General features: G+C 60.3%; 1 protein-coding gene across 12 annotated transcripts in view; it reads left to right on the plus strand.

Moving 5' to 3' along the window:
• AXIN1 (axin 1) overlaps window positions 1-12,629 on the plus strand; it is a 49,056-nt gene that overhangs the window by 23,929 nt on the left and 12,498 nt on the right. For 3 of the 12 annotated variants that reach the window (XR_002342476.2, XM_021086926.2, XM_021086929.2), the window contains exons 3-5: window positions 3,083-3,229; window positions 5,908-6,048; window positions 9,326-9,422. Coding sequence is in view for 10 of the 12 variants with exons in the window: in XM_021086926.2 (XP_020942585.1) it covers window positions 3,083-3,229; window positions 5,908-6,048; window positions 9,326-9,422 (385 nt within the window). In the remaining 2 variants the exon portion in view is untranslated. Of the gene's footprint in view, window positions 1-3,082; window positions 3,230-5,907; window positions 6,049-6,662; window positions 6,882-9,325; window positions 12,402-12,629 lie in introns of those variants that run through there. The other 9 variants (XM_085018206.1, XM_085018207.1, XM_021086931.2 and 6 more) reach the window with 6 other exon arrangements.

A 12,629-nucleotide genomic window follows, 5' to 3' on the forward strand; every position in this document is an offset into this window, starting at 1 on the left:
CCAGGAGGGCTCCACACAGGCTCCGTCTCTCCTCGGGTCTCTCTCGGCTTCCGGGTCTGGAAGGAGCTTAATCGCTGTTCGCATTCCTGCCCCAGCCCCGCTCTGTCCGCTGGGCTGTGATCTTGGCCCCGCCCGGCCTGTGGCAAGTGCCTTTCCTGCTTAACCTCGCTTATGGCTGGGCCACCCTTGGAGTGGCACAGGACACCTCTTGTGCCTGGTGCTGCTGGGCAGCTGTCAGCTGCTGGAGCAGCGGTGGGCGCCTCGCACCAGTGTATGCACCTGCATCGGGCCAGGGCCCTGTGACCTGAAGGGATCAAGGTCCCACCGGTTGGGGACTCCAGGGGCCAGTAAACACCAAAATAGAACTCTGGGAGGTGTTTGGTTTGGCTGCTTTTATGTGGCCAGGTTATAACATTAAAAAAACAGAAACAAAGTGCACCTTATCTGCTCCTCAGAGACCTCCCTGCTTGCCTGGGGAAGTTGTTGTGGCGCGGAGGGCCTGGCCCCTGCTGTTTCCCCCAGGCCGACGTGGAGGTGGAGTGCGTGGCACAGGGCCTGTCTTATCCCAAGAACAGAGGCTTGCTTGTCACACTGCGTGTGGGAAATCACTGAGGGCTGGGTACCTGAGCGGTTCTGGGAGGCTGTGCGGACGCTGGTAAGCCACTTAAGCCATTATTTTTTGCGAAACAAATGGGCATGATTTGAAGCACAAATAGTATGTGCCTGAATTTCCGAGTGTGGATCCCGAGACTTCTGCTCGGGGCTGCTGGCCGAGGAGGTACAGAAGTGCTTCTGTGGGGCTTTGCCGGCAGCGAGCTCCCGGGTCAGGCTGCAGGTGGGCCGGAGGGCGGAGAGGCCTGCCTGGTGTTTGGCCTGCCTGGTGTTCGGCCTGGGAGCAGCGAGACTTAGGGATCCTCTTCCATCCAGAGGGTTTCCGGAGTAGGAGGCCTCACACCTGTGGTTTTGGACAGGCGGGCAGTCCATGCAAACCTCCTGCCGAGAAGAGCTAGAAACGCTGGACCTGGGTTTTCTTAATCGAGTTGCAGCAGTCGGAGAGCTGAGCACACAGGAAGGGTCGAGAGCCCTGGTCAGGCAGGCGAGCTGGGTAGTGTGTCTGGCCCTAGGGGTCCAGGCGGCTCAGGCCTGCCTGGGAAGGGGTTCCCCCTGCGGGGGGTGGACTCTCTGTTCCTGACTTGGGTTAAGGTGGCTGGGTTCCCGGGTCTCATGCACATGCTCTGGAGAGCGCCACATCCTAGGCTGCGGGTTCAGAAGAATTTCCACTCACGGTGTCTGGCTTTCCATCCAGAATAACCAGATGCTGAATGAAAAATCAGGCACATAATGGAGTTCCCGAGGTGGCACAGCGGGAACATATCCGACTAGGAATCATGAGGTTGTGGATTTGATCCCTGGCCTCGCTCACTGGTAAGGATCCGGCGTTGCCGTGGCTGTGGTGCAGGCCGGCAGCTGTAGCTCCGATTCGACCCCTAGCCTGGGAACCTCCATATGCTGTGGGTGCGGCCCTAAAAAGCAAAGAAAAAAACCCCAGGCACTTAAAGATCCAGAATGATGATGTAGTTCCCGTCGTGGTGCACTGGTTAACGAATTCGACAAGGAACCATGAGGTTGCGGGTTCGATCCCTGTCCTTGGTCAGTGGGTTAAGGATCCGGTGTTGCTGTGGTTGGTGTAGGTTGCAGACGTGGCTTGGAGCTCTTGTTGCTGTGGCTGTGGTGTAGGCCAGTGGCTACAGCTCCGATTAGACCCCTAGCCTGGGAATCTCCATATGCCGCAGGAGCAGCCCTAGAAAAGGCAAAAAGATTAAAAAAAAAAAAGAGAGAGAGAGAGAGAGAGAGAGAGATACAGGATGATGATAAAAGCCTTGTGGATCCAGATAATAGCACAGCTCACAGACACCTTCTTGGTGGAGACCCGTCAGGGCTGGGGCAGGGGGCGGGGAGTGTTCACAGAGCAGAGATGAAGGCAGAGGATTATAATCCACTGCATAAAGTACCAACTTGCGCGTCCACACTGACGCAAATACACATGGAGAGAAAAAGAGCCTGCCTTAGAGTTTCCAGACACCAGCTAATAAATAGAGGTCCAGAAGTTCCCACTGTGGCGCACAGGTGAATGATCTGCCTGGTCTCTGCGGAGGCTCCACACTGTGGGTTAAAGATCCGGCGTCGCTGCGGCTGTGGTGTAGGTTGCAGCTCCAGCTCAGATTCCATCCCTGGCCCTGGGACTTGATGTGCTGTGGGGTTGGCCATAAAAGGAAATAAAACACCCCCAAAACAATGAAGGTAGACCAGTTGATGGGTATGCATAGAATTTGTGTGTGAGCCTAAAGTATCTCCCCACACGTCACCTCTTATGCACAAAGGGAAAAGAACAAACCCAGGGAGTTCCCCTTGTGGCTCTGTGGGTTAAGAACCCGACTCGTATCCATGAAGATGCAGTTTGATCCCTGGCCCCACTCAGTGGGTTAAGGATCTGGCTGCGAGCTGTGGTGTAGGTTGCAGATGTGGCTCAGATCTGGCGTGGCTGTGGCTGTGGTGTAGGCTGGCGGCCTCAGCTCTGATTAGACCCCTAGCGTGGCAACTGCCATATGCTGTAGGGTGTGGCCCTAAAAAGACAGGAAAAAAAAAAAAAGGAAGAAAGGAGCGGAGTTCCTGCTGTGGCGCATGGGTTGGGGATCCAGCTCAGATTTGATCCCTGACCTGGGAACTAACTTATGCTGCGAGTGCGGCCAAAGAAAAGGGTACGGGGGGGAATCAAGACAGTTTAAGACCAGCAGACGTTGAGGAAGCTGTCACCAGCAGCCTGTTACCGAAGGTCCCGTTTAAGGTGTTGGGGCCGAAGGGAGAGCGGGTGGGGGGCAGGAGTGTGGGGAGCGCGAGGTGACTGTGGGGACAAGGCAGTGCCGGCAATGCTGGTGGGTTTCGTTTGTTTGCTTGCTTTTTTAGTGGCCGTGCCCACGGCATGTGGAAGTTCCTGGACCGGGGACCTACTCCTTGCTGCAGCTGTGGCGGTGCTGGATCCCTTAACCCAGTGCAGTGAGGGTCTCTGTTGTCATCTCTGCAGGAGCCACGGAAAGAGTAGTGGCAAGATGACTTTATTCCAGGGAGGGACGGAAAGTAAAAGGTTCTCCAGGAGCTCCCGCCGCGGCTCAGCGGTTAACGAACCCGACTGGCATCCACGAGGACGTGGGTTCAAGCCTCACTCAGTGGGGTAAGGATCCGGCGTTGCCGTGAGCTGGGGTGTAGGTGGCAGATACAGCTCGGATCCCGCGCGGCTGTGGCTGTGCCGTAGGCCGGCGGCTGCAGCTCCAGTTTGTCCCCTAACCTGGGAACCTCCATATGCCACGGGTGCAGCCCTAAAAAGCAAAATTTAAAAAAAATAAAAATTGAAAAAGAAGTCAGGAAGAACGAAAGAAAATAGCAGATCCGACACACAGAAAGCCAAGAATAGGATAGTGGATCCACTCACTGAGACCACTCTGAATGCAGCAGGAGCAAGTGATGCAATTAAAAATGGAAATGAATCCGACTAGGAACCAGGAGGTTGCGGGTTCGCTCCCTGGCCTCACTCAGTGGGTTAAGGATCCGGCGTTGCCGTGAGCTGGGGTGTAGGTGGCAGATGCAGCTCAGATCCCGCGTGGCTGTGGCTCTGGCGTAGGCTGGCGGCTACAGCTCCGATTCGACCCCTAGCCTGGGAACCTCCATGTGCTGCGGGAGCGGCCCAAGAAATAGCAAAAAGACCAAAAAAAGAAAAAAGAAAGGGGAGACAGGCAGACTGGTTCCTGAAGAGGCCGAGTGTTAGAAGATGCAAGGCGAGCCCTGCGCACAGCAGCCCTGGAGAGTGGGTGACACGCAGGCAGCACGCTCCCCTCACGGGGTTTTTTCTGAGGACCGAAAGCCGCAGAGACGCTGGAGGCACCCAGGGGGCCTTGCTGGGCACCCGCCTCCCGGCCCTGTCGTGGGGGGCAAAGGCCGGCCCGAGAGCCAGCGTCCCTGAGCCCCTGCTCCGCCTGCTCCCCCCCACCCGCCCTCTTCTTCCTCCTGCGTCTGGACTGGGCACTCTGTCGGGGGGCCAGGGAAAGGCCCGCACTTTTCCTGCGTATCCCCCTCCAAGCGGACTTCCTGTGTGTGTGAAAGACGCTCCTGGGCTGTCAGAGGAGGGCGCGGGCTGTCCCGATGCACCGGGGCAAAGGGAGGGTGGCCTGTGGGTGTGCGTGGGCCTGGCTGTGTGTTGCGGGCACACTGAAAGGCAGCCGAGCGCTCCCTGGCACCACACTCCAACACTGGGCGTCGTGGGGATGGCAGTGGTGGTGTCTTTTAAGGCCCAGAGGGACAGCAGCGTCGTCGAGGAAGACGTGGCATTGCAGACGCTCCCGTTTCCTCTGCTCTGCGCTGGCGTCTGCGTGGGCCCAGGGCAGTTGTCCGCGTTGGTGGCCATGTCCCCAGCTCTCTCCCTGAGCCTCTGCAGCCCAGCCGCAGCCCTCGCTTGGAGTGGCCTCCAGGGGTGCCCTCAGGCTGCGGCAGGCAGGTCACAAAGGCCTGGTGCTCGGTGCGCTCCTGTGGCCCGGAACTCAGCCTGGGCTGGCAGGGTGCGTCCTGTGCCATGTCACCATCCACTGCCGTGACCTCTGCGGTGGCACCGTTTGTGTTGGTGGCCTAGGGTGCTGCTCCCTTGGGAACAGCCCACATGTCCCACATGACAGGTGTCCGAGATGCTTGTTTAAGGCACCTTTTTGTGAGTGTGTGCCCGGCCCGAACCGGGACTTCTGCTGGTGGGCATCACACCGGAGCACTGCGGTCTCTTCTCTTCCTGCACCAAGGACAGGGACGAGGTGACTCACCCCAGGTCCCCAGAGCCAGCACGGGCTCCCGGTCTCTGATCAGAGGGAGGTGGGGGTGATGCATGCGCTTGCGGGGCCCCTGGCATGTTGCCGCCTTCAGAGACCTCTGCACCATTCATTTCCCAGCTTCTCCGCGACCCGTGGAGGTGACCCGCGTTGCTCCCGAGGGAGGCTGTGGGAGAAGGCGCTGCGCAGTGCGGGCGGGGGCGGAACCCACGCAGGCTGAGCAGAAGGCGGGCACTCCAGGAACCGGTGCCCGTGTGTGCAGGGCGTTCGTGTGTGAGGGCACGTGCTCGGGACCCGGTGGGGTCGGGGTCCGTGCCTTCCACCGGCTCCCACTGCGATGCTGGGGCCCGGGGAGATTTTCCACACACACATTTCAGGTAAAGGTCTAACGTAAAAAAAAAGACAGAGCTGTTGATGCATTTGAGGAAAAATAGAATTTATTCATCATCAACAAAACAAATTAAAAAGCGACACGCAGGGGCAAATGTTTTCCACTTGTGTGACTAGAGGCTGAGTTAGAATCTTCACAGGTGTGTGTAAATCACTAGAGACGCATGAACAGCCCGATGGGAAGTGAATGGAGGGGATGAGCCGGTAATTTAAAGAGGAAGGACTTTCAGTGACACCCCACGCTGCCAGCCTGATGGCAACCAGGGAAACGCAAACTGCAACCCAGTGGCCCGGTCTGGCTGCTCCCTTGACACGGGGGTGGGTCCCCCGGGCAGTGCAGGACAGCCACTGCCCTCCCTTGGCAGTTCTCAGGGCTGGCCAGCTCCGAGCCCTGCCCGGGCCGAGGCCGAGCAAGCCTGCAGGCTGCGCTCCGTGGCCGTGGGGGAGCGGAGCAGCCGTGCCGCGTGGTTACGGCAGAGAAAGGCAGACACTGGCTGTGCCGTGCGTGCTCCCTTGGGGACTGGGGGGCCTGGGCGACCCTCTGCCCTGTCGCTTCTGGGTTGTTGGCCTCTGGGAGTCTTAGGCCAGCAGGTGATTCTGAAAACTCGGAGTAATATGCAAGGCGGCCGCTAACATGCCTCTCTGTCGGCAGGCATGGATCCTGGCGGGAGCCCGTCCACTCCTACTATGTCAACTCGGGCTACGCTCTCGCCCCCGCCACCAGCGCCAACGACAGTGAGCAGCAGAGCCTGTCCAGCGATGCTGACAGCCTATCCCTCACCGACAGCAGCGTGTGAGTGCCTGCCTGCAGGGGCGCCCTCGGAGCGGGTGCCTGTGCAGCCCCCAGAAGCCAGGTGGCCCTTGTTGCTGCCTCCAGGTCAGGGCTGTGCCCCCTCTGGGAGAGGGAGGCCCAGGTGGACACGGGCTGCAGAGCTGCGGGGCTGGAGCCCTGCGTCCTGGCTCTCTCTGGGGTCCCGGTGTCCCCGGGGGCCGTGTGGCTGAGCAGGGCGTCCCTCAGTCCTGCTCAGCCCTCGCCTTTAATCTAGAGGCCGTCTCCCCGGGTGAGCAGCGCCGGCCATCTGCCCGGTGTGGTTCTGCGTTGGCCCTCACGCCCTCGAGACAGCCGCACAGAGACCCCCTGTCCCTCGGTGGCGACAGGGACCTGCTCTGTCATCGTCTCCAGGGAAGCCCTCCCTGGGGGGATGGTGCGGGTTTCGTGCCCCTGCCACTTTGGTTCCGCAGGTGGCTTTTGGGATCCAGGTGCCCCTCGGAAGTTCAGTGGTCAGACATGTCCTTGTCACATCAGGGCGTTTCCTCTCTGCCTGCCGGGGTCTCATGGGGCCCTGACTCGTGGCCCATGCGTGTCAGGCGTGCCCAGTCCCATCGGCTGAGGGAAAGGCGCCGGCCGGGCCCAGGCCTGGGGCTTGCAGCAGGCTCTGGCTCTGAAGCCATCAGCTGTGAAGCAGTGGCCATGTCCACAGGGGTTCTGTCGCCATGAGAGCATGTGGTGTTGCAGCCCCGGCCGCTGTCAGCGGGTCCTGGGGACTCGGTCCCCGCTCTGCTCAGAGTGTGGAGGTCAGATGGCTTGAGAGGAGGAGGAGACGTCTGCTGAGCCTGCCTCTGTAGGTGGGTGGGCGTTGCTCTGCTGCCTGCTCCGCGTGCCCTCACCCTTCACGCCTCCTGTTGCCCGTGCCCTGGCAAAGCCGCGCTTGCCAGGCTGCATCGAGTGATCGCAGCCCCCCCACTGCCACCCCACACCCCCAGGCTCTGGACAGCAGGACGGGGCGTCACGCGCTCTTGGGTGACCACCCAGTGCTGATGGATCCCGTCGGGCTGAGCCTCCGGGTGTCTCTTTCTCATTCATCATTGCCGTTTGCTTTGTCTTGAATGTTTAATATCAAATGTTGGCATGATTTTTAACAACTTATCTGAAATTACCGGAGGTTCAAACCCTACCTGCCGCAGGTAGAAAGTATCGCATGAAAGGGTCCAGTGAGCTGCCACCCGCCCGGCCGCCCGCTGCTCCGGGAGCAGCTGACGGCACCAGACCTGTTTTCCGTCTTTCCCGAAACCGCTGCTCCAGCGACAGCTAATCTTTTAATTCTCTCCAAAAAAGGGACCATCTTAGATTTTTTTTAATTTAAAATTTTTTTCTCTGGTAGTCTGTTTATCCTGGTTGATACTGAGACACAGAAGTGTAGGAATCGTCAAGAATTTGGAGTGTAAAATTCTGACAGATACTGAATATGTATGAGGCAAAAAATAGGATGGTGTGTTTCGTCTAAATTGTCTCTCCTGGGGCGGCTGTACTCAGTGTCTCCTCCTGGCGGCACGCGTCCCTGTCTGCGGATGGGACAGTGGCCGGGTTTTAAGTGCCAGCTCAGAGTTGATGAGCCCTGAAGAAGCCCTGGGGTGCAGGCACACTTGACGGTCTTGTCCCCTAACCCTATCCCTTCGAGCTGCTAGGCTGCTAAGCCAGCTGCCCTGTGGCACCACCTGGGGCCCTGACAGCCCGGGACACCGAGGCACACAGCCTCGCTCCGTCCTGTTCTCAACCAGGGGGCAGCCCTTCCACCCAGAACAGGGTGCAGCCCTGCCTGCCCACGAAGCCAGGGACGCGGGCCAGGACACCCCGAGAGCCACGTGCTGGGCAGCGCGTGGTTGGTGGCAGCTCTGCTGGCCGTCCGGCAGCCAGGGCAACGAGGTCAGGACCACGGTGGCTGCGTGTGCACACGTGCCGTCCAGCCAGAGCAGTGCCGAGAGGGAGCCGGGGCAGGGGGAGCCGCTGGCACAGGGCTCCCTGCCCCCACCGCAGAGCTGGGAGATTGGGGGCTTTTGGCCGCAGGCGACGGAGAGGTGGTCGCCTGCGGGGAGACAGAAGCGGGGTCCCAGAGAGGGTGCCGCTGGCGGCCCGGCTCAGGGTTGCTTTCCAATGACGGGCGCGGGCTGTGACCAGGGAGTCGGGGGATGGATCCGGTCTCTCTGGAACAGGGGCCTTAGTTTCGTAAAGACAGCCTCAGCTTGATTCATACATTTAATGTAGTCCTCAAAAACGTTTATGACTGCAGTTGCCAAGTGGTGCAGTGGTTTGGGGATCCCACGTTCCTGCTGTGGCTCTGGTTACAGCCGTGGGTGCGGGTTTGACCCCTGACCTGGGAAATTCTGCACGCCATGGGCACGGCCATTAAAAAAAGGTTCACGGAGTTCCCGTCGTGGTGCAGTGGTTAACGAATCCAACTAGGAACCATGAGGTTGCGGGTTCGGTCCCTGCCCTTGCTCAGTGGGTTAACGATCCGGCGTTGCCGTGAGCTGTGGTGTAGGTTGCAGACTCGGCTCGGATCCCGCGTTGCTGTGGCTCTGGCGTAGGCCGGTGGCTACAGCTCCGATTCGACCCCTAGCCTGGGAACCTCCACATGCCACGGGAACGGCCCAAGAAATAGCAACAACAACAACAAAAGACAAAAATAAAAACAAACAAACAAAAAACAAACAAACAAAAAAAAAGGTTCACGGAGGAGTTCCTGTTGTGGCGCCACAGTTAACACACCCGACTGGCATACATGAGCACGTGGGTTTGATCCCTGGCCTCGCTCCGTGGGTTAGGGAGCCACGTTGCTGTAGCTGTGGTGGAGGCCGGCAGATGCACCTCCAGTTGGACCCCTGGCCTGGGAACCTCCATGTGCCACGGGTGTGGCTCTAAAAGGACACACACACGAAGAAGTTCTTAACTAAGATTTACCTCGAGAAAACCCCTTGAGCGTCCTTCCCAGAGATGCCACCGCCTTCGCAGCTTTGCTGGAAGAAAGCAGCCTATAGGAACCCTGGAACTCTCTCTCAGCGGGATCTGGCTTGTCCTGGCCGCCCAGTGTGCAGCCCTCCTGTTTGCAGCCCATTTAAAGCACCCCTGCCAGCAGGCTCGCCCTGCCCTGCCTGGGCGAGAAGCAAGGGTCGCACACATTCTCCAGGAAGCATCACCTGCAGCCTGTGTCACCTGTTCCTCTCCTGCCTTAATACCGCCAGCCCACCCGGACACAGCCAGCTCAGCGGCACTTGGTCTCTCTCCCCCGCAGGGACGGAATCCCGCCCTACAGGGCCCGCAAGCAGCACCGCCGGGAGATGCAGGAGAGCCTCCAGGTCAACGGGCGGGGCCCTCTACCTCACATTCCTGTAAGTTCCGCCCGGTGCCCCGCGGGCTGCGAGCCCGCTGCCCTTTCACACTGCCTGAAGCAGGCCACTTCTCCTCGGCCCAGGAGCGCGGCTCTGAGCCTCTGTGGCTGGCGCCACGCCCAGGCCTGGCACTGGTGGCTCTGTGGGACAGCGTGGCCGAGCCTCTCATGCGCTGGTCCTGGCACCTGTGGGCTCTGCTTTGTCCGGGATGAAACTGGCCTCGGCCTCCTTCCACTGGGCCCTGGGCGGCCTGACTTAAAGCTGCCTCGGCCTCACCTTCTGGTTAGAAATAAGCCGAGAGCGGTTCTCTGATCGCGGGCACTGGGGAGACTCACAGAACCCAGCGCAGGGTGGCTGGGCACGGACTTCCCTGCTGGTGAGGGAGCCACCAGCCTTCCCCCCTGGGACGCGCTAACTTTGCCAGGGAAGGCTTTTGAGGGAAGCTGCCCCCCACCCCCATTGGCGCCAGCGCATTTGAGGTGCCGCGTGGCTCCCTGGCAGTTTCTGTGCAGGGACTGGGTGCTTCTGGGGTTGTGCACACGTCGCCTTCCTCATGATTCTCGGCGCCCTGCTGCTTTGCTGCAAATGCTTTAACTTCCAGATAAGAACGGTGCGGTGGGGAAGAAGGCACCTTGTCACCTCGCAGCCGGCCCTTGGCACAGCGTGCCTGCTCCAGGCTCTGATGGGTCACTTAGTGCCGAGTGGAAGACGCTGAGGAGTGTGCGTGCGCCCACGTGCGTGCCTGGCTGCCCTTCTGGAGCAGCCCGGGCCTGAGCCAAGTGGACCAGCCTGGGCAGGGGCCGCGGAGATGCTGGTGTCGTGTCCCCGAAAGGAAGGGCGTGAGGGGACCTGGGAGCTGCTGGGGGGGGCCCCGCTGGCCAAGGTGCCCATGGCTGGAGCGTCCAGGTAAGTGGCAGTCGAGCGGGATGTGTGCACCGACGCGGATGTAACAAAGGAAGCGAGCGTGTGGCAAGGAGCAGGGTGCCCACCGTCCCACAGGCCCCTCGGGAGGACCTGCCCAGAGAGGGCCGTCCTGCACCCCACTGGGCTCTCAGTCCTCAGAGGTCTTGGGGTCACGTAGGTCCCGGAAAGGAGACCCGAGAGCCAGCCCCACGAAGGCACCACGCTCAGCAGGGCGACACTGCGGGGCCTGTGGCAGAAAGTCCCCGCGTGGGAAGCAGGCCGGCCTCCCTCAGAGATTCAGAAGAAACGCCTCGCGATGTTCCTGCCGCGCGTCTGCAAGTTTGAGATTGTTTTCCAAATAAAAATGTTGTAATTGGAAAAATTAAGCAGAGTGTTAGGCAAAACCTAGAGTGAAGATTGGAGCTGGAGTAGAGCCAGGAGAGTGGTCTTGGGCCAGCACCCCGGGAGGGGTTTGTGCCTGCGGCCTGGGGGCCTCTGCTCCCTCCGGGAGGTGGGGCCGGCCGCTCCGCCCTGTGCTCCGCTCGGCCCTGTGCTCCCGGTGGCAGGTGCAGCATTTGGTCCAGTGATGTGGCTTGAGGGTCCAGGGGGAAGGACTTCACGCTGCCTCAGTCACGTCGCACGTGGGCTCCTTCCCGCCAGGCCGCGTCTTCCGTGGTTGGAACCCCAGGAGCCCGGGCCCAGCTGTCCTTTCAATGGACCAGACCCTGGCCGCTGGGTGGAGGCGGGTTCAGGGAGCTGGGGGCAGAGCCGGGTCTGGGCGGCCCCTGCTGCCTTTTTGGGGCAGTGCCATTTCTCAGGGGTCTGCTGCATTCTGCAGTCCTATCCGAGATGCACAGTGGCTTTGGGGGCCTTGGAGGGGGCGTGTGTGGGTGACTTAGGGCACAGGGTGCCAGCACGCGGGGGTGCTGTTGGCCCTGCCGTTCTGGGCTGTCATGTGGTCCTTAAGGCTAAGGAAGGAGCCTCTTCTTTTTTTTTTTTTCTTTTAGGCCGCACTGCAGCACATGGAGCCCAGACTAGGGGTTGAATTGGAGCTATAGCTGCTGGCCTATGCCACAGCCGCAGAAACGCCAGATCCTTAACCCCCTGGGCAAGGCCAGGTTTCAAACCTGCATCCTATCCTCATGGACACCATGCCGGGTTTTAAGCTGCTGAGCCACAGTGGGAACTTCTCCGTTTCTCCCGCTTTCTGTCTTCGCGCCGTGCCTGTGGCAGGCAGTAGTTCCCAGGCCAGGGTTAGAACCTGGGCCACAGCAGAGGTAACATAAGCTCCTTAACTCGCTGCTCCACAGGAGAACTCCATGTTTTTATTTACCTGCCATAATTTCTTTGGTGATTTTTTTTTTATTTAACAGAAAGGTTGCCTTTTTTCTGTAAATCTGGTAATTATTGTAGCATCTGACTGTGTCCCTATTTTTGGAAGCACGGCTTTGCAGCCTGCAGGCTCTTTTCCAAGGTGAGCTTCTTGGGAGGGTGGCGTGCCGCAGCAGGGGCTGAGCTGCCGCCAGCCCTCTCACCACCTCGCCCATTGTCGGCAGCAGGTCTTGTCAGGGGCTGTGCCTTCGGCTTTTTTTTGCCACTAGGACATCCTGCTGCTCGCTCAGCCTGTGGGGTCACAGCACTCATGTGCTCAGCCCCTGCTCTCAGCCTCCAGGCCTCTGATCGGCTGGCTTGGTGGGGCTGGCCTGGCCTCACAGCACTCCGCCCGCGACGACCCCCTCCAGGGTCTCAGGGCCCCGGCCTCTCAGCCGTCTGGCTGCCCAGTCCTCAGCTGGTCATCTGCACTCAGGATCTTCTAGAAGCATTGGACACCCTGACTGCCCCTTCCTCTATGGCCCTTTCGGCTCCAGGACAAACCGTGCCTGGGGTTGGGCACCGCCCGCCTTTGGCACCCACCCGGCCGCCTCAGGAGCGCTGCCCTGTGTCCTGCCCTCAGCCCCTCCCTGCTCCAGGCCTCCAAGCCGTCTGGTCAGCGTCGGCCCGCACGCTGGTCTCTGAGCCCCCATGTGACGGGCTGACCTTGTGAGGAGCCAGGCCATGCTTCCTCCTGCTTGGCGGGTGAGGACTGGGGGTGCAGAGGCAAGACCGTGCCCAGTGCCCACTGGCGGGAGGGCCCCCGTGGTGCCCGCCTCGCGGTGTCTGAAGGCCGGGGCCCGCAGCTACTGCCCACCTTCGGGTCCTCGCAGGTCTCTTCCTGACGGCAGCACCCCTGCCGCTCCCGTCCCCTCTCACTCAGACCCCGTGGCTTCGATGTCTTTAAACACATGTTTCTAGAAAGGACGTTAT

Source organism: Sus scrofa, chromosome 3, assembly GCF_054392235.1.
Source record: "Sus scrofa isolate SSC_HxYL_T2T_F1_AM1 chromosome 3, Sscrofa_HxYL_maternal_Yorkshire_Landrace_v2.0, whole genome shotgun sequence".
In the NCBI taxonomy this organism is placed as follows: Eukaryota; Metazoa; Chordata; class Mammalia; order Artiodactyla; family Suidae; genus Sus; species Sus scrofa.